The sequence below is a fragment of the Fulvia fulva genome, chromosome 13 (assembly GCF_020509005.1).
Source record: "Fulvia fulva chromosome 13, complete sequence".
Classification (NCBI taxonomy): Eukaryota; Fungi; Ascomycota; class Dothideomycetes; order Mycosphaerellales; family Mycosphaerellaceae; genus Fulvia; species Fulvia fulva.
In genome coordinates this window covers 159,289-178,362 of record NC_063024.1, presented here as the reverse complement: position 1 = coordinate 178,362, position 19,074 = coordinate 159,289, and the positions used below count along the sequence as shown (strand labels likewise).

The window sequence follows — 19,074 nt, the reverse complement described above, 5'->3', positions numbered from 1 at the left end:
CTAAGTTCTCCGTTCCTCAACCTCATCTATGCGCGCCAGAAAGCAAGGGATTGGAACCTCTTGCGCCAGGAGTGCCTTGGTGCTCGGCGAAGGAAATTGGCTGGGAATGATCTTGCAGTCAAATCGTCGCTGTCCATTGGCGCTGGGCCTTCAAGCGGAGTCGATGCCGGCACCGGGGTTACAAGGAGAGTGACGTTAGCTGTGGGAAAGTCTGGCTCGCCGATGGGGCTTGGAAGTTGAACGGGAGGGACGCTCGTTACTGATGAGTTCCAGCCCGCCGACGTCGAGGTTGAGTTTCCTGTTGGGAGTGGAAGACCGGCGCTGATTCTGGAGCTCGTGGAGTTGGAGATTACTGAAGCATTCGACGGGATCGGAAAGCCAGCGCTTGGGGCAGTACTGGTGAGCCTAGGTAGAGGTGCGATACTGGCACTGGACGAGGTGGTTTCCTGCGCTTCGGCTGTTCTGTTGGCGGGCAGAGTTGAAGAGTCAGAGCTAGCGCTGGAGATTGGAAGTGAGGTCGAGGAAGTCGTGTCGGCACTAGTCGATGCAGTATCCTGCGCACTAGCCGTGACACTCGATGGAGGCGATGGAGTCGCACCATAGCGGGTGAGCGTTCCGTTCGTAGAAGTAATGTAGTCGGTGATAGTGGTGAATGTGGCCGATGGGAGTGAGGCGACGTTCGACAAAGAGCTTGGGATGCTCGAGATACTCGTTAATGAAGTAGTGTCTGCCTCCGTAGCAATTGAGGAGCTAGTGGACTCGTATGAGCTTGGAATGCTCGAGATGCTTGTCACTGAAGTGCTGTCCGCCTCTGTGGAAGTCGGGGAGACCGTGGACTCAAATGAGGTTGCCGGTGATGATCTTGTAACCATTAGCCTCAAGGTAATTGTTGTATCAGACGAGAGTATTTACCTAGCAGTTGTAGCCTCCTCGCTTGGCTCTGGGTCCAAGTAGTCTGCGATTCGGTACACTTGGAGAGCAGCACTGCCACCGCAGGTTTGACTAGAGTTTGCAGCACAGACGTGATTGCACTGCCCTGTTGCTGCCACTGGGTCGTATTCGAAGTCGTCTCCACAGAAGCATTGTCCACCGAACTCAAGACCAAAGTAAGTGTAGTCATCACAGAAGTCGGCACAGCTCTCTGCAGTGACGCTCAACGGGCCACCTGGAACGTCATACTCCGTGGCTCCAGCAAGGATTCGATTCGCCTGATCGTCTTGATAGCAAGCCAAGAATTCAAAGCCTGCGACCTCCAGAGGAGCAATGACGTCGGACGTGGGCTGGTCCTCTGGGTCTGTAGAAGGGCCAGGGACGGGAGCTGTAGCATTGAGGAGAAGTCCCGATAGCAGGCCCTTAGCTGCTCTCGAGGCAGGGACCGGGTAGCCTTTGAGGTAACAGCCGCCACCTTGCAGAGTGGCGGCATAGCATCCATCGTAAGTGGAGCATCTCTCGAGACACTCGCCAAGGGAGCCTCCATTACCACTAGGCATATCGGTGTCGAAGGCAAAAATGTCTTGTCCAATGTAGTCCTGGTCGCAAGCGAGCTGAAATTCTTGGCCATCCAAGGCAGTGTATGTAGTGCCGGGTTCTGATGGACATTGCGGACGGGGGGTGACAAGTCGTGCACCAAACGCGCCTGAGCTGCGATAGCAGCCGTTCGCTGCCTGCTTGAACGTACAGACGCGTGGGTGGAGTTAGTGGAAGTAAGCTGTGTGTTTGGTAAAGGTGACTTATCTTCGGAGAACGAAACACCGGCACAGCCATTCCTGTCGCACAGCTGTACGCACTCGTTGATACTCGCCACCTTGTTGCGGCTTCCAGTGCTTGCTCCAGTAGCCTCATAGCCTTCGTATACCGCGAAACGGGCGTACGAATTGGCAACGAACTGTGTGCCGTCGCCGGGGCATGGAATGATAATCCGGCTTACAGGAACGGATGACGAGCTACTGCTCGAGGAGGACGCCGTGCTGGTCGTAGTCGTTGTCCTTGTGGTCACTGGCTCCGCCACGAGCAGGCCTTTGATAGCTCCGTTGACACCCTGACGCACCAGATCCTGGCCGAGTTGACTCTTCAGGTAGCCTGTCAACGGTCAGCATCTATCCCAGGTGTGTTATACCGCGCACGACATACATGCTTCGCCGGATAGCGACACGTCAACGCATCTGGGCTCATCTCCACAAGCATTAATGCAAGCTTCCAAGCCATCGACAACGGCCATCTTGAGATCTCCACCCGCATGGTCGGTGTCGCACTCGATGGTGAAGTTGTGACCAGATGTAGAGACGAATGATTCGCCGTTCGAGCCAGGACAGAGGGGAAGCGGGTTAGTTACTGGAGTGGTCTTGAGGGCACCGACAACACCTGGAGCGCGGAGTCGCTGGCCCAGCGTTCCCTTGAGGTAGCCTGCGAGATTTAGCACGTTTTCATGTTGAGATTGACTGGTATGTCTCACAAGCTACTCCAGAGAGCGACACGTCCACGCATCTGCCGTTCGCATCGCAGGCATCAACACACTGCCCGAGATTCTGCACCGTGACAGGGCTACCCAGGTTCCCGCCCTCGTAGTCGATGCCACATTCGATCGTGAACACATTGCCGTTGGGACCGGTGTATGTTTCTCCATTCGAATTAGGGCATTCTGGAGTGGCTGCCAAAGCGGTCCCAGCCAGGACCATAAGCCCTACGGCATAAGTCGCCATTGTGTGGTGCATGCTGCCCTAGATCGTCGTGATGATCCTTGAACAGAACGACCTCCAACAATGCTGGAACAGTGTGCTCTTATGAAGCAAAGCCGCCATGCTTCCAAGAGCCTGGACTGGCATGTATCGACGCGCAGTCAAGACTATTTGTGGTTCCAGCATGCCGTTCATGCCGTTCGTATGGGTATATCGCAGGCGTGGTGCAATGGTCGCCAGTCGTTCATCGGTTGGATAGGCAGATCTAGGCGTGGCTGTTGTGAGCTCCACAGCGTCGGAATGCTCAACTTCGTTCCTGGCGACGTCACGACTTGTCTCGAGCGGCTCACGACGCAAGGGGTCCAACATCCATTGTGTTGATAGTCTGATTCTGTCTGAGAATTATCGCGAAGTAGCATGTGATACAGTGGCCAATATATTGGCGCCAGGTTCGCATTTCTGGTGAGCTAGCGTAAATCTTTGCAGATGGATTGGAGCACGGCTATGAGCAGTCGCAGTCAGTAGCCCTTATCTTGCAATCGATCATCTGCACAGTCAGAGTAAATTGATCAGACATTCAGACGCTAGGCATACTGTCATCTCGGACAGGGTGCCAGCTGAAACACGACCTCGTCGCCTACCATGGGCTGCACCTGATCAAGCAGGAGCTGACGTGATACTCTTCAACGCACTCAGCTCGTCGCGAGCTGAAACGCGCTCAGTGTGAAGGCGCGGTGACCTGTGCTATGGTCAGTATAAGCTTCACTTCAGCTTCACCCCATGATCACATTCTTTCATACCGCGCATGTGCACTTCCTTCACGTTATCGTCTTTACCACTGCCATATAAGGCTCTGCTCCTTCTTCGTTAGCGACATCCATTCGACACCTTCCACATCCGCTCGTCGACTTACCAAAACACTAAATCGATAGACCGCCGCCACATCCATCGTCACCATCTTGACTGTCCACGACCACCAGCCATCAGCACCAAATCTCCGCCGAGTGGGCCTCCAATCCTACCCTTGGAATGGCAGAACGCCATCGCCGATCACAAGCTTCGCTCAGTGAGCCTCCAATCCTACCACCTTCACCACAGCACACGTAGCAAACCATCTCCCACACCAACAATGGCCCCCAAATCCAAACTCCTCTCACACGACGAAAAGCCCAAACGCAAACCCCACATCCCCCGCAAACCCCTAACAACCCAAGGCAAGATCCTGAAAGCGCAGGCCATCAAAGAGAAGAAAGCAAAGAACCAACCCCGCGAAGCACCACCAGGCTCTGAAATGGCAGACGCGCCAACCAAAAAATCTTCGTCCAAGGCACGCTCCTTCGCACCCCCAGATGAGGCAGATCTCATGGTCGAAGCACTCAAACAACAGAACCTCGCCAAAGCCCGCGGCCAGAAGAAACAGGAAGGATGGAACATCCGCAAGAGACCGCTCACAACGCAGCAGAAGATCGCTGCCGCGATGGCGATCAAGAGGGCGAAGGGAGGGAAGGATAACGCTGCGCCGGCGGGACGGCAGGGGAAGGTGCCTGGACTGATGAGTATTCTTCGCTCGCAGGATAGGGAGTTCTTGCCGGTGACGACGGAGGGGAGGGAGGCGATTGGAGGTGGTGGAGAGGGGATGATGAGTTGGGGTGATATCAAGAGTGCGGAGGATAAGAGGCAGGAGAAGAAAGAAGAGGAGAGGTTGGCGAGTGTGTTGTTCCAGCCGACTTTGAGGGCGAGGAAGTGGAGGGATGCGAATGGGTTGAGGGAGTTTGCGGTGGTGGAGAAGGTGAAGGACGCGGAGCAGGCTGGAGATACTCAGCGATCGGGAACCTCGAAGGAAGGCGAAGAAGCTGTTTCCAAGGCTAAGCCGACTGCAGGCTGGTTCACTGGACTTCCCGACGAGGTTCGCAACCGGATCTGGAAGCTCGTGGTGGTCGATGACAAGAGCTGCATCTGGCCGACTTCGCCGACTGGACGTGAGCAGCCTGACTTGGCCATGAGTTGCAAGCAGATTCGACAGGAGGTATTGCCGATATACTACGGGCTGAACACCTTCGGCATAAGCTTGCAGAAGGAGCCTATCGCTGTTGAACCTACCAAGTTGTTCCAGAAGAAGTCGCTCACGGGTCTCGCGGCTGTGCATAAGTGGGCAAGTACCATTGGCAATGAAGACACGACTTGGCTGTCGATGATCCAGAGCTGGGCATTCGAGTACCAGGATCCGTCGATTCAATGGCGCCACGGAGCGGTCTACGAGGATGATGACTCCTTTGTGATCTCGATGAAGATCAGAACCATCAGGCAAGAGCGTCCAGAAGGCGATGAGGATGTCGAAGAAGCAGAAGCAGGCGAAGAGGTGCCGCCTCCTCTTCTCACTGCGGATGCCGGAGTACATGTCGAAGCCTCGTGCTTCATGCCCGACTGGCCTGAGTGCGGAAAGTGTCGAGTTCCATCGGCACCCATTGAGCTTCGAGCGGCTGTCATGTGGATGGTGGGGGCTGGTATTACCGCCAACACTCTTTATAAGTTCGCGAACGAGCTCAGAAGCGTACTCCCAACGCTCAGCAGAGCGAGGTGTATCCGCATCGAAGGAGGATCGAGGTTATAAGACCTTGCGGCCCGCCAGCTGAAGACAGTCTTCCCACGAACGATGAACGCTTCTGCAAAGAAGACCCATGACCACTGATGCAGCAACATACTGCTTGCGTCCACGGACTCAGCCGACGGCATATATCGCGCGCGAATACTTCCAGAGTCGCGCGTCTGCTGAGCCAGTTTCCAATGCTTCGGATCGTTTCTCTAGCAGCTCCAGCACAGAGGCATAAAGCCTCGCAGCGCTTCATAGCCAGCTTAAAATTATGTGCCTTTCCTTGGTGCCGTCTCAAACGTCCTTCAAGGCTCTCTTCACCAGCTTCTTCTGGGTCTCTACATCCAGCCCCTTCTCATCCACCTCCTTCAACAGTCTTCCAATCATGACCGTTTCCCTAACACTCCCACTGTCAACCCAGACCCTCCCATTCCTACCCACCGCAACCTCAAACTTCACCTTCTCGCCCACCTCTTCGAGCACGACAACACCTCCCTTACTCTTTCCCTCCTTATCTGTCCCCATCATCAACCTCCTCGCAAAACCAGTGCTGATCCAAAAACACATCCCTCCACTCAATGGCCCCATCCCCTCCGCCTTCCCCGTCGCACTACTAACACACTCAATCTCCGTGTCCTCCCATCTTGAGGCGCTAGCGACTCTCGCGTAGACCAGATCGCCCGCTTTCAATTGTGGACGGGACTTTTTGTTGGCGCCTTCGAAGGAGAGTTGGCCCAGCAAGGCGTGAGGTGTGTGAGGTGTCAGAATGCAGAAGTACACGTCGGAGCCGGAGTGGTGGACTTGGGCTACGATTAGATCGCCGACTGAGGGGAGGTAGCGGCCGTTGGGGTGTTCAAGCCAGAGAGCGGACTTTTTGGGGTCGGTTTGCAGGGTGCCCGAGGTGGTGGTGAGGATTGTTTGGGGTGGGATGTGGCGGAGACCGGGGCCGAGGGTGAGGATGCCTTTCTTCGATCGCGGTAGCTGGTCGGTGGGGATCTGCTCGCCAGGCAGTAGTATGGTGGCCATGTTGGTGTTGTGTTTTGCAGGTGGTTAAGGTCGAATGCAAGAGGTGCTTTATCGATGTATAAGGTTCCGGATAGATCCGAAGCTTTTTTGAGTAGTTTCCAGCAAGTTTACTGCCAACATAGCCAGAGCCTTTTGCCGTTTTCTTGCTATACTGTACAATACTGACATTCTCCAGTAGAACATACAGTCAAGATGAGCGGACAAACCTCAGGCACAGCAACGCCTGCACAGGTCGAGCAGGAGACACAATCCGGACGAGTCGCAATCGGAGTCTCATTCGGCAACTCGTACAGCAGCATTGCCTACACCAACCCTTCCGACGGCAAGGCAGAGGTCATCGCAGACCCAGACGGTGACCGACAGATCCCTTCGATCCTCTCATACGTCAGCGGTGAGGAGTACCACGGCGCCCAAGCCAAAGCACAGATTGTTCGCAACCCACGAGACACGATCACACACTTCCGCGACTTCATTGGCAAGTCCTTCAAGGAGATCGACCCTTCGCCATGCCAAGCGAGCGCACACCCAATCGATAAGAACGGCTCAGTAGCGTTCCAGGTGCAAGAGAAAGTGTCAGAGCAGGAGGATGGACCAAAGCCGGAGAAGAGCACATTGACCATTGACGAGGTGACCACAAGACATGTGCGGAGACTGAAGCAGTCTGCTTCCGACTATCTTGGCAAGACTGTCAATGCAGCAGTCATCACAGTCCCATCCGACTTCTCAGACGCACAAAAGACGGCTCTCACCAAATCTGCACAAGAAGCCGGCCTTGAGGTGTTGCAGTTCATCAACGAGCCAACATCGGCACTTCTTGCACACGATGCAAAGGTCCAACTCAACGGCGAGGCTCAGTCTTCGCAAGACAAGAACGTCATTGTGGCAGATCTCGGTGGTTCACGATCCGATGTTGCGGTCATTTCGAGCAGAGGCGGCATCTACAGCACTTTGGCTACTGCGCACGACTACGATCTGGGTGGCACTAGCTTGGATAAGGTCTTGATCGAATACGCAGCAAAGGAGTTCCTCAAGAAGAACAAGAACTCCAAGGACCCCCGCGAGAACGAGCGCAGCTTGTCTAAACTCACACTTGAGGCCGAAGCCGTGCGGAAAGCACTCAGCTTGAGTGCCTCTGCATCTTTCTCGATCGAATCGCTTTCCGACGGTATCGACTTCAGCTTGAGCGTCAACCGATCACGATTCGAGCTTCTCGCCAACAAGGTCCTTATGTCCTTCACCCGTCTGATTGAGAGCGCAGTACAGAAGGCCGACCTCGACATCCTCGACATCGACGAGATCCTCATCTCCGGCGGTACTGCACACACTCCAAAGATTGCATCGAACCTCCAGTCGCACTTCCCAGAGAGCACTAACGTCATCGCACCAAGCACAAGCCCGACCGCAGTCAACCCAAGTGAGCTCACTCCACGAGGTGCCGCGATCCAAGCGTCCCTTATCGCAGAGTTCGAGCAGCAAGATATTGAGGAGAACACTGAGGCCGTAGTGACCGTCACACCCCATCTCGGAAGCGCCATCGGCCTCGCAACCGCCGACGACCAGTTCGCCGTCATCATCCCACCACAGACACCAGTCCCTGTGCGGAGAACAGTCCAGATCCCCGTCAAAGCTGGCGGTGACGTACTTCTGAAGCTCGCAGAGGGTGTACGAGAGATCAAGGTCACGCAAGCGCAGAAGCCAGCCACAAATGGGAACAAGGACGACGATGACGAGGATGAGGATGACTCGGATGATGAGCCGGAGGAGACTAGGGAGAAGGTCTGGAAGGCTGGCAAGGCTCTCGCAGAGGTTGGCATCAAGGGCGTGAAGAAGGGCGGAAAGGTTGAGATGCAGGTCAATGTGGCTGCTGATCTTGCTGTGACTGTTGTTGCAAGGGAAGTTGGCGGTAAGGGTGGTGTTAGAGGTAGCCTTGAGGCTGGCCAGCCGCAGGCGAATGGTAGCGCTTAGATCACGACGAGACACGAATAGGTTGGGCAACCGACCAGCAGCTGGAGCGCGATAGGTGGCGCTGGTGCTAGCTTGCCGTAGGGGTGTTGCATCGGCGGGCGTTAAAGGCATGAAAAGGATTGCCAAGATAGATCGATGAAAGCAATGTTCTACTTGTTCTCAGGGCTGTTCCGCAGCTTCTTGATCAATGTGTAAGACATCGTAGGCCTCACAGGCGTTGCTGAGGATATTGGCTCCCCCATTGGGCTCGCAGTGGAAAAGTCAAGATCGTTACAGCCAGGTCAGATTGATGGCACTGCTCCGAGCTACGAATACTAGCAACCATACGCTGATACGAACGCGCAGATGATACAGCGAGACACGGGTGTGCTCCAAAAGTGCACTCGGTTGCAGCACAGTTGAATGATCATCGGAGACCGTCGCGACTTCCTATTCCAGTGCAACGACTAGCACGTCGCGTCGCGTCCGGCACATGCTGCTGCCTAGCGCGCGACTTCCCTCCTGGTCTTGTTCCGACTTCACTTCATCGCAACCGCACTTCAGTACCTTCACAAGTTACAATACCACAAGAGAGGCTTCCGCTCAAGGACACCATCTTAGACGATACAGCAAAACTCTCGTGGACGAACGTGAGGATGGCACCGCCATCCCAGATCATATCTCCTGCCGACGCGTCCATCATACTGAAGCACGCCGCGAGTTCCTGTGGACACGACGAGTGTCCAGACCTCATACACACAACAAACGCAGCGGAGGGACAAGAACCAGTGCTGCCTTTATATCTACGATCGCCCGAACACTTCTTCAATCGAGACCTGGACTGTGCTTGCCCAGAGAGCGACTACGAGAACCACACCGGAGGTTGTGAGTGCGAGTGTGAGTGTGAGGAGGAGTGCGACGACGATTACTGCGTCGATGAGTGCGGATGTGAGCCATGTCTGGCGGAAAAGTCTGCATGCAGCCCACGACTTCGCTTGGAACGACCAGAAGGCATTCGCGACATCTTCGAGAGCGTGTACACGAACCGCATTGGACCTTACCGTATCGCAAAAGACCATCAGCTCGATTATCAGCTTTGTACCGCGCGCGAGCTCAAGGGATTTGTCGATGCACGCGGACTGCAGGACCTATATCCAGCCGGCACAACTCTCAAACCGCTTTACATCAGAGCTCTTCAGGACGCAGATCGCAAGGCGACCTTCCGCTTCCTCGATCTCCCAGCAGAAATGCGAAATCTAGTCTACGCTGAGCTCCTCACCTTCGACGTGGAAACATGCCCGCATCGCCGCATGTGCTATGCTCAGATCCTACGTACTTGCAAGGCTGCCTACGTGGAGGCAAAGGAAATTCTGTACGACAACGTTGTGGACGTACGCTTCAGCGCTCAGGTCAAGCCTATTGAGCACGCCGGAGGGAACGACAGACTAGAAACAGGAGCTCTTGTGCATAACACGCTCGTGACTCAGCGTGGCAAGACTGACTTCGGTCGCCTCCTGAACTGCACAGCAATCTATCCAGACTTCCTCAAACGAATTACGCAGCTGAAGCTGTCGCGCTCGTTGACTGATGACCCCAGCGCCAATCGACTACCAGAGTTCGCTCATCGCGGCCTGGCGTATCTTCACAGCTGCCTCGTCACATTGACCAGCTTTCTGATGGACCAACATTGTCTTCACAGCGTCCAGGTCGATATCACGAAGTTGGGTCGTCTAGAGGATGAGGAGCTCATTGCAACTTTACGCCCACTTCGCCGATTACGCAATGTCAGCTCCATGAGGATCACTGGCGACTGTCGGGAAGAGCTCAAGGCTCGCATCGCGAACGACGTGAATGGCACAGCATCGGTGCCAAATACTTTGAAGCAAATGCAGCTTGTCATATCGCATGGTCAAGCGGCTGTGCGCCTCGGTGGCCTGACCAACCCTCTGTTCGGCCACCGACCATGTGGGAGCTACCCAAGCGAATGTGGTTACGAGATGGTGGATCTTGTCCAGCAGCATCTCGACGCAATCCTGTGTGGGGCAGACGATCGATATGCTCACTTCGGACTGTTTGAGAGCGCACGGAAGGAGAAAATACTGCAGATTCGACTCGCTAAGATCCAGGACGCTCTATCAGACCTCCATATGGATATGGTGCGGAAGAATCTTGAGTTGCTGGAGAAGGCCAAAGCCACCAAGGACGAGTACTTCGACGGCCGCGTGGATCCCGATGAGACGAAACTCTTGGCGGGCTACTACACTGATTATGAAACCGACTATGACAGCGAGGACTCGGAGTGGTGATCTGGCACTGTACTGCGAGCACCATGGACAGTCATATCTACTTGGGAGCGGCCAATGCAGGACGCGCTCATCTCTACACCGACACCTGGCCCGTGGCCACGACACCGTTGGCCAATTGTACACCACCATCCCACTTTCCATCCTTACGCTCCCACTCGACACTACCCATACTGGTGGTACGCAGCACATTCGCTTTGAAGCCAGAGAGCTTCTCGCACTGCTTCGAGAGCGTGTCCAGATCGTCCGCGGCAGGGAACGTTTTGGCCATGACACCAGAACCTATATGATCGCTTCATGTCAGCATTGCTTCGAGATATTTGCTATCGTCTGTGGTACTGGGAAGCCGCTGTGGGTAGGAATCAGATAGCTGTAGAAATACTCACGTGGATTCTGCACCTCCATAAAGAATTGCAATGAAGGGTTTGCAATAATCTCCACCTGTTCCAAGTCCTTGCAAACCTCCAACGCCTTCAACAACTTCTTCTTATAGTCCTCCCCCGGCTCAACCTCAGCCGTAGCCTGCAAGACCATAGTATTCTTCTGCACTTCCAACACCTTCTGCAACATCTCCGCAGTCAGCGTGTACAGCGTCGTGTTCAACGCCCTCAGCCCCTCCGGCGCCGTCTTCTCATCTGTCAAGGCTTCAACAAGCGGGTCTGCGAGACTCTTGTTGAACGCCATGATGCCCTCTTTCCCGGGTTCCCCTTCGACGTTGGTGGGGTCGTCGGGGTCGTCTTCGGCGCTCTCGGGCTCGGAGAGGTTGAGGGAGCAGGAGATTAGGCCGGGGCCAATTAGGAGGGGGAGCTCGGGGGCTTGGATCTTGCCCATGAAGTCTTCGTCGGTGTGGCGGAAGGTGTAGTTTATTTCGAGGAACATGAGGCCGCGGCGGGCTGTGTAAACGTCGGGGAGTCAGTGTTACATGTAGGTCTCGAGCAGGAGATCAATGATGGCTGTTTCTGGACCTTTGGACGTACCTTCGCCTTCTTTCTCGGACGTGTTGTACGTTACCCAAGGGGCAATGTTTTCGAAGAAATGCGGCTTTGCGAAGACATCCAGTAGATGCAACGCTCTAAGGTCTTTCCAGGTCTTGAACGCTTCAATCGCGTCTTTCTGGCTCTCGTTCGTGATGCCCGCAAACAGCTGCGAATATACAACCAAGCTCTTGAGGTTGGGTAATCTTTGTGCCAATGCTGTAAGGAAGCCGGCAGGATATCCCATAGAGAAGAGCTCCAGCGTTAAGCTCTCGATCGATTGAGGCAGAGGTGGTATTGACCATGACTTCTTTTCCAGCTCTTCTTGGTACTCGGTCATCTTGATGTCGGCGGTTAGGGTCAGGGCTTTGAGGCCTTGGGCCTGCGTGGAGGAGGTGTTAGCTGTAGAAGAAATATGGCTTGAGCTGTATTGCTCGAGCTCGTAGAGATGTTTATGTCCACGCCGTGCTATGCCAGGTCATCCTCCTCTTCTTCCTCCACCTCTATCTGCTGAAGACCTACCTCAGGCGGGAACTCTGGCACATTGAACGATTGCAGTGGGATCTGAGCACCTTGTGCTTGATCTGGAGCGACAGGCTGGCCTGGAAGCAGTGAGGGGTCTGTCGTTGCCATGGTTAAGACTGATATTACGGAGCTGTAGGAGTATGAAGAGAACGATGGAAGCTGCTATGGAGGAGTAGCTGTAGTATACTTGATCTCGTGCTCAAGGACGCCTTGGTCTTGGTAAGAAGACGGCAGAAGACGGGAGAAGCGTTCAGAGGAGGAGATTGGAGCCATTGTGTCTGCAAGGTACATCTTTGCTCAGCTGGAAGCTCGTGAGCTGTCGGATGGTAAAGGATTTGCGGAGTGTGCAGGGTTCGAGCAGGGTTGAAGTGAATGTTCCGCCGACGCGTTGATGAGGGGTTGACGGAGGGAGATAGTCAGACCAGCAAGCTCCCGAAAGGGCATGACCTGAAACAAGGTCTGAAAGAGCAGATCTAAACCATGACGTCGGCATGCGTTCACATGTCAATGTCAATGGAAAACACCACATCTCTTCTTGCAGTGACGAACATACGAACATCACACTCCGACATCTATCTGACGACCACTGCTCTGAGTCAAGTCACGCTCATAGCACCACAAGCAATCGTCCAGACACACGAGACACTTCGCCAACATGGCGGACAACATCAAGAAGACGGCCAAAGAAGAGGCCAGCAGAGTCCAGCAAATCGCCAATGAGGGTGTGAGGTCTGGCGCATACATCTACCCTATCAAGGTACACACGATCCTCGCAATGTATCGACCACATACTGACATCCCCCAGGGCATCTTCTACCTCCTCTCCCACAAGGAGCTGCGCAAGCCACTGTTTTCACGCCTGATCCCGACCATGACCTTGGGTGCTGGTATCACAACACTCATGTTCTTGTTTACCTATCTCCCACAGCTGGCAGTCCTGATCTTCACATCCGGACCGATCGCGGCACTCGCTACCATCCTGCTGGTCCTGTCCGAGTCCAGCACTCTCACCATGGTGCTTTCAAAGACTCTCCTCATCGAAGACGCCCTTATCGACACCTTCGATGCAACTCTCGTTCAGCGCGGCCAGACCGCCCTAGTCGAGAAGCAACGCACAGTCAAGGGCTCCGGCGTCGGCGACGCCTTCCAACGCCTTGGCAAGCTCGCCACCAAGCCGTTCGCCAAGTTCTCGCCCCAGGCCATCATCAAATACCTGATGTACCTGCCACTCAACTTTATCCCAGTGGTCGGAACCGTCATTTTCGTCATCCTCCAAGGCCGCAACTATGGTCCATCCTCGCACGCTCGCTACTTCCAGCTCAAGGGCATGAACAAGTCCCAGCAGGAGAAGTACATTGAGGCCCGCAAGGCCGCGTACACTGCTTTTGGTATTCCGGCTGTGCTTCTGGAGATGATCCCGGTGGCTGGCATCTTTGCGGCCTTCACCAACACTTGTGCGGCTGCCTTGTGGGCCGCTGATCTGGAAAGCAATCAGGGAACTGCGCAGAACTTGCGGGAAGAAGTGGAGAAGGCGAGCAAGGGTGATTAGGAAGTGCTTATGAGCGAGGCGCTGGAATTGATACAAGCACTGAAAGTCTGGTCGTACTGGGGAGTGATCTATTTCGTGCTCTGTGGGGTGCTCGATGCTTACAAGGCGGTCCTGTCGATATTCTAGGTCCGTTATGCGAAGAACAAAGTGGATGGGTAGCAGGAGAACAAAATGAAAGACCGCTGCAGAATTTGAGAGTAGGCTGATGAGGGCGGGCATGTTGCTGAATGGTCCACTCCAGTGAGCAGGAGAGAGATTCTAGCGTAATTCGAGAAGAGCAGATGCAGAATCAATTGACAGCGTCCAACTCTAGGCCTCTCATTGACGATCACATGCAGAAATGAATCATCAACCTCCGGCGTTACAGTACACCACTCAGCCACGTTCTGGAGGGCGACTGAGGTCGTACAGGTGGCGGAGCCAAGTTCAGCTGAGCTCGGCCTTGACTTCCCACAGCATCGAACGCTTGCCACATCCAACGCAACCTGGAAGTAAACGAGATACTGTGAACAAGAATCTAGTGTCGCTCAGCCACAGAAAGCATGGATTTGAAAGATTTCCGATATGCTACGCTGGACGATCCTCGCAGTCAGATACGCGTTCTGCAGCTGCAGCCTACGACAGATGATGAGGCCTTCTGTTGCAGGGTGGACGTCTACAACCTTGACCAGGCTCCCAACTATCATGCTGTTTCATATACTTGGGACGACAGGGAGAACCAAGTCATTATCATCGTCGACAACACCTCGGTCCTTGTCAACCGCAACTGCCAGGAGGCGTTACTGCAGGCCAAGCATAGTGGAGCTTCATATGTTTGGATCGACTCAGTGTGCATCAATCAAGGAGACTTGAATGAGAAGAGTATTCAAGTATCGATCATGTACGACATATTTCACGCTGCATCGCAGGTCCTGATGTGTACGGGCCCTGCCTTTGAAGGGGTTGAACTTGTTGAGCAAGCTGCGAAAGAGATCGTCTTTCAGATGATACCCGTGAGTTATGGAGAACCTGATTGGGAATCCTGGGCCCAGACCAAAGGGCCCGACTACATGTTGGCTCTTTTTGGCCTACAATGTACTCGATCGTCGTTCGTACTTCTCTCGTCTGTGGGTGGCGCAAGAGATCTTTGCGGCTCGAGAATCTCCCGTGGTAGCTTGTGGACAGTCACTCATTAGGTGGAAGTCTCTACACCAACTGGATGAGGTGCTTGGCTCCGCGTCCAGATCAAGCTTTGACTACCGTGGACTTCTTAACAAGAAGAGATCCATAGAGTCGATGTATGCCCTCTCCCATGCCCCGTCCCATGCCCCGGCTATCCGAAGGCGATCGAGCTTCTTGGATTACCTCATATGGACCAGTCGGCTGCTATGCGAGAATCATTGTGACCGGATTTATGGGACGCTCAAAATGTTCGATTGGCACTCAGCTGGAACGTTGCCGCCAGAGCCAGACTACAATATCAGCGCAGCCGACCTTGCTTTGGATTTAGTCCAAAAGCTGTTACCTTCGCATTGCTACCAGATCAGGAGCTTAATTGAAGCGCTCGAGATCAAGTACATTGATCTGCAGAGACTTGAATGGCTCAAATCTTTGTCTGCCGGCTCGGTTGATGCGAAAAGCGGGTCTCGCCGATGGTCACTTGATGTCCAACCTGTCTGTACACTGGCGCGGAGCGAACAAAAGCATTTAGTGTGCAATTGTATGACAGCGGCGAAGTGGGAAATTCCAGAATCGGATCTTCATAGCGACTATGAATTTTTGGCGGGACGGAAAGCACAAGGCCATCGCTACCTAGGCACGACCTCTGCGACTACCCTTTGCACGGAGGACGGCAGCATCCTGGGCCATGTATGCAATAGCGCTGCCGCCGGCGACATCATCGTGACTGGATCATACGGCGAGATTGTGCTACGCCCACGCACGACCAAGGATGAGTACGAGGTCATTGGGAGGGCAGCAATGCTGGAGGCATGCCCTCGAGTGAGGGACATTCGCGACACAACCATTCCTCTCGGCGATTTCCATGTTGACCTTGAGCTTCTCGCGACCAATTTCAAGATGATCTGCTGTTTCGCTGACCGGAGTGACCTCTCATGTGGCGAGATCCTTGGAATAGACATACCACGAGCTGGATCAATCATGCGAGATGTGGGTGAAGAGCCCTTGTGGATCAACTTGAGAGATTGGGTTGAACGTTGGGGCCAAACTGCATGAGGGAGAGCTCTCCTTGCGGGTGAAATCGAGTTCTTAGTGGTCATTGAGCACGTCTGTCCCGCGTTCTAAGGCATGGGGATATGGCATGGCATAGATAGCACATACCAACAACTACTGCATCACGCGCCTCATCGTATCATGGCCTCTTTTAATCGTTGCCGGGCCTCTCTTCATCAGGTCTGCACCCTGAACCATGTACCGTAGGCTTCTCGATAGAGTCCCTGCCATGCCTCGACCTTTGAAAGGCTGTGTAGATTGAGTTCGGGCGTGTGTTCCACTGGGTTAAGACGCACAGGCCACTTTGCACGTGAGTCTCAAGATCCACCATTTCCAAAGTCTGGAAACGTAGCGTAACCTCTCCTTCTCAGCTCTCGCGATGAACAGTACACGGTATCTCTTCCTCTTCCTGGCTTTGTAAGGAGCACAGAGAACAAGAGTGAAGTCACTATTCGAAATAACATATGGCTAGTCTACGTGCAACGACCAGAGGGAGTTGATCAACGGGACGAAGCTTGGTTTGCGGCTGCATTGGAGCTGACGGGCTTGCTAGCATGACATGAAGCGCAGACGAAGATAGAGGTAGCGTAACGATGTCTACTCTGTGACTTTATTCGAGCCCCCACTATCGACCATAATCACTCCTCTTGACCAACGCTACAGGCGCCACATAGTGATGCCTCCCTCTCACTACATAATACAAGGTAGCAATTGTCATGATCCCGGCAAACATCACAATGGCCCAATTCATGGTGCTCGGCTCCACAGGCGTCGCAGTCGGGAAGAACATCCAAACGTACACCATGAGTAGATACGCCATAGCGATGATATTGATCGCCATACCCCATCGTCCCAGAGTCCAGCGAGAGTGTGGAAGTGGTTGGCCTCGAATCCGCTTCAATAGCACGCAGCCGATTACGATGATGTAAGAGGTCAGGAGGCTGACTGTTGTCAAAGCAAGGATGGCGTTCAGGGCTGCGGATGAGCCTAGGTTGATGAGGGATAGCAGGCTCGTGACCAGCAAGCTGACTAGGACTGCGTTGAGGGGAATGTTCCAGCCGGGTGTTATGTGTGATAGCCAAGAGTGGCCTGGCATACCCTTATCGCGAGCGAAAGACCAGAGTTGTCGTGAAGCTGTGGCGATTTCTGCAATGGCGGATGAGGTGAGAGTAAGGATCAGGATCAGAGTCAAGATTGAGGCACCAGCATACGATTGAGTGACGTTGTAAAAGACCTGGATGAATGGATATCCTGTTGGTGACGCGAGGATCGAGTCGACGTCTCCCAGGCAGAAGCACATTGTAACAGCCATGAGGAAGCCGAGGAAGCAGTTGAACCAGAAAGCGCCGAGGATGGCTTTAGGCACTGTGTTCCCTGCGTCTTTGACCTCTTCGGACATGTGGACCCCGGAATCGAAGCCGATGGTCGAGATGACAGGGCTAAGGAGGCCGACCATAAACGCCGTGCCATCTGAGTTCCAGCCACCTGCATTGGTAAAAGTCGTGAACACGTCCTTGGCATTCGCTGTGGGCGCTAGGACCCAGAGGGTGATAATGATTGCAAATAGACCCAGAACATGTAAGACCAGAAGAAACCCTTCCACGAGCGGTAGCCGCTTGGCGAGGACTGTGTTGAAGAAGATGGCAAATACTGCCACTGCAATCACAAGCAAAGTCCCATGCCATGATTCGAAGACGTAGCTCGGCGTGTTCAGCACGATCAGGCCTTGGATCACAGTGCCTGTCAAGTATGTGATTGACGTGATCGCGCACTGCCATCCAGTGAAGCAGAGCCATCCGACCAGATAGGAGAGGAACTTTTGAGCTGGCTCCGGCGCGAATTCTGAGACCCAATGATACTGTCCGCCGGATGTTGGAGCCATGGAAGCCATCTCAGCGATTGACAGATACACGAAGGAGAAGCCGAAAGTCACAACGATGAAGCCCCATATCACTCCAGAGGTACCGCCATCGGTCAGGATTGATGCAATTGTGGTCAAGAGGACCTCCCATGTTGCTACTAGAGTGCAGCCGAAGCCTAGTATGGACAGGAATTCGAAGTTTCGCTGTTGCTACTATCAGCATTACTGGTTCGATGTCATGAAGTCTGAATCAAGACGTACTCGTAGCTGCTGGACTCTGCCCAAGTTGGCCATATCTTTCTTATCGGCAGCAGTACCTTGCCACTTCTTGGCGACTGCATGATCTGACAATTCGAAGCCATCGTCGTAATCGTCATTGGGATCTGCAAAATCGGTATGGACTTGTTCCCCAAAGAGCTTCGGGTCTGGCGCTTCCCTCGGACTTGACGAAGTAGAAGAAGCCATTCCAGAGTGTGTCGTTCGTAGCCAGGCAGTAGTAGGAACAATGACAGAGCGTGTGACAGGATCAACAGCTGCCAGGACCACGAAGACAGAAGTCAAAGGATTCGCCTCAACCCGACAAGATCCCTCCGGCCTACCCCCCTCTCCCAATCGAATGAGACGACATACGAGCCACCGATATGAAGTCGAAAAAGTTCAGGGTCAACCCAGATGGCCTGAAAGGGCTGGAGCTCCGATATTCGCGGCAAGCCTTGCAAGCGAAGTGCGAGAAGAGCAAGTCGAAAGCACGAGCACTTCATCGTGACAGCCATGTGGGAGACGACATCCTCAAGCAGCGGCCGGAAGGGGGTCGCTGAGTGGTCGGAGTCCTTATTAGCGGACGCATCTAAGCATTAGATGCATGAAGATCGTCTCAGACAAAGTGAGCTCGTGCCGAGGCCGCCTTGTCGCACAACTGCTTGACTTCACTTCCACCACGGTGCCTGTGGTACATTTGAAGCCCCATATTGATGGAGCTGGACTGCCTTTGATGACATTGTTGATGTTTTCACAAGACACGAAGTCGAGGAAAGGACCTCATCTCGAATCGCGCACGGGCCAACGTCTCGCGTCGCGTGGAGAAAGACCCATTTCTTCCATTGCAGACTCTTCTTCCTTTCCTCCACTCACACACTGAAGATCGACTTTGACCCATAACTCATCTGGGAGCATTTTGCCTCTTGCGCATCTTCCTGGTCAGGAAGAATTGTTTCCGTGGACACCGTGGACACCCTGGACACCCTGGACAGTGGACCGGGAGTGCACGACCACAGAACATCATCCACTTCTTCCACGATGAGATCGTGAGAATTTCTTCGGTTGCCTCCACGAAGCCGCCTCCAGGTCTTTGCTCCATAGATAAACGTCTGGAGATATCAAGGGCACGACTCTTCACAGGTCCGATTCTTTCGAGCG

At 54.0% G+C, this 19,074-nt stretch overlaps 10 protein-coding genes across 10 annotated transcripts; 6 read left to right on the top strand and 4 right to left on the bottom strand.

Annotated features, from left to right (window-relative positions):
- Nucleotides 1-26: 26 nt before the first annotated feature.
- On the bottom strand, nucleotides 27-2,711 carry CLAFUR5_14134 (uncharacterized protein; the record flags this gene model as incomplete). Its single annotated transcript, XM_047913282.1, has 5 exons — nucleotides 27-861; nucleotides 913-1,684; nucleotides 1,735-2,079; nucleotides 2,131-2,403; nucleotides 2,453-2,711. 5 exons carry the CDS (start codon nucleotides 2,709-2,711, stop codon nucleotides 27-29), a joined length of 2,484 nt encoding a protein of 827 aa, XP_047769241.1.
- A 1,093-nt stretch (nucleotides 2,712-3,804) lies between these two features.
- CLAFUR5_14133 (uncharacterized protein) lies at nucleotides 3,805-5,286 on the top strand (the record flags this gene model as incomplete). Its single annotated transcript, XM_047913281.1, has 1 exon — nucleotides 3,805-5,286. One exon carries the CDS (start codon nucleotides 3,805-3,807, stop codon nucleotides 5,284-5,286), a length of 1,482 nt encoding a protein of 493 aa, XP_047769235.1.
- A 273-nt stretch (nucleotides 5,287-5,559) lies between these two features.
- CLAFUR5_14132 (Exosome complex component RRP40) lies at nucleotides 5,560-6,291 on the bottom strand (the record flags this gene model as incomplete). Its single annotated transcript, XM_047913280.1, has 1 exon — nucleotides 5,560-6,291. The coding sequence occupies one exon, from the start codon at nucleotides 6,289-6,291 to the stop codon at nucleotides 5,560-5,562; it is 732 nt and encodes a 243-aa protein (XP_047769236.1).
- Nucleotides 6,292-6,483: 192 nt separating this feature from the next.
- Nucleotides 6,484-8,256, top strand: CLAFUR5_14131 (Ribosome-associated complex subunit SSZ1; the record flags this gene model as incomplete). The annotated part of the gene is made up of 1 exon (XM_047913279.1): nucleotides 6,484-8,256. The coding sequence occupies one exon, from the start codon at nucleotides 6,484-6,486 to the stop codon at nucleotides 8,254-8,256; it is 1,773 nt and encodes a 590-aa protein (XP_047769237.1).
- Nucleotides 8,257-8,891: 635 nt separating this feature from the next.
- CLAFUR5_14130 (uncharacterized protein) lies at nucleotides 8,892-10,541 on the top strand (the record flags this gene model as incomplete). Its single annotated transcript, XM_047913278.1, has 1 exon — nucleotides 8,892-10,541. The coding sequence occupies one exon, from the start codon at nucleotides 8,892-8,894 to the stop codon at nucleotides 10,539-10,541; it is 1,650 nt and encodes a 549-aa protein (XP_047769238.1).
- A 73-nt stretch (nucleotides 10,542-10,614) lies between these two features.
- CLAFUR5_14129 (uncharacterized protein) lies at nucleotides 10,615-12,145 on the bottom strand (the record flags this gene model as incomplete). Its single annotated transcript, XM_047913277.1, has 4 exons — nucleotides 10,615-10,820; nucleotides 10,925-11,431; nucleotides 11,516-11,894; nucleotides 12,035-12,145. 4 exons carry the CDS (start codon nucleotides 12,143-12,145, stop codon nucleotides 10,615-10,617), a joined length of 1,203 nt encoding a protein of 400 aa, XP_047769525.1.
- A 547-nt stretch (nucleotides 12,146-12,692) lies between these two features.
- On the top strand, nucleotides 12,693-13,586 carry CLAFUR5_14128 (Outer spore wall protein RRT8; the record flags this gene model as incomplete). The annotated part of the gene is made up of 2 exons (XM_047913276.1): nucleotides 12,693-12,794; nucleotides 12,843-13,586. The coding sequence occupies 2 exons, from the start codon at nucleotides 12,693-12,695 to the stop codon at nucleotides 13,584-13,586; spliced, it is 846 nt and encodes a 281-aa protein (XP_047769524.1).
- A 542-nt stretch (nucleotides 13,587-14,128) lies between these two features.
- CLAFUR5_14127 (Heterokaryon incompatibility protein 6, OR allele) lies at nucleotides 14,129-14,761 on the top strand (the record flags this gene model as incomplete). The annotated part of the gene is made up of 1 exon (XM_047913275.1): nucleotides 14,129-14,761. One exon carries the CDS (start codon nucleotides 14,129-14,131, stop codon nucleotides 14,759-14,761), a length of 633 nt encoding a protein of 210 aa, XP_047769529.1.
- A 232-nt stretch (nucleotides 14,762-14,993) lies between these two features.
- On the top strand, nucleotides 14,994-15,800 carry CLAFUR5_14126 (uncharacterized protein; the record flags this gene model as incomplete). The annotated part of the gene is made up of 1 exon (XM_047913274.1): nucleotides 14,994-15,800. One exon carries the CDS (start codon nucleotides 14,994-14,996, stop codon nucleotides 15,798-15,800), a length of 807 nt encoding a protein of 268 aa, XP_047769528.1.
- A 622-nt stretch (nucleotides 15,801-16,422) lies between these two features.
- Nucleotides 16,423-18,123, bottom strand: CLAFUR5_14125 (Choline transport protein; the record flags this gene model as incomplete). Its single annotated transcript, XM_047913273.1, has 2 exons — nucleotides 16,423-17,862; nucleotides 17,920-18,123. 2 exons carry the CDS (start codon nucleotides 18,121-18,123, stop codon nucleotides 16,423-16,425), a joined length of 1,644 nt encoding a protein of 547 aa, XP_047769527.1.
- Nucleotides 18,124-19,074: the final 951 nt, after the last annotated feature.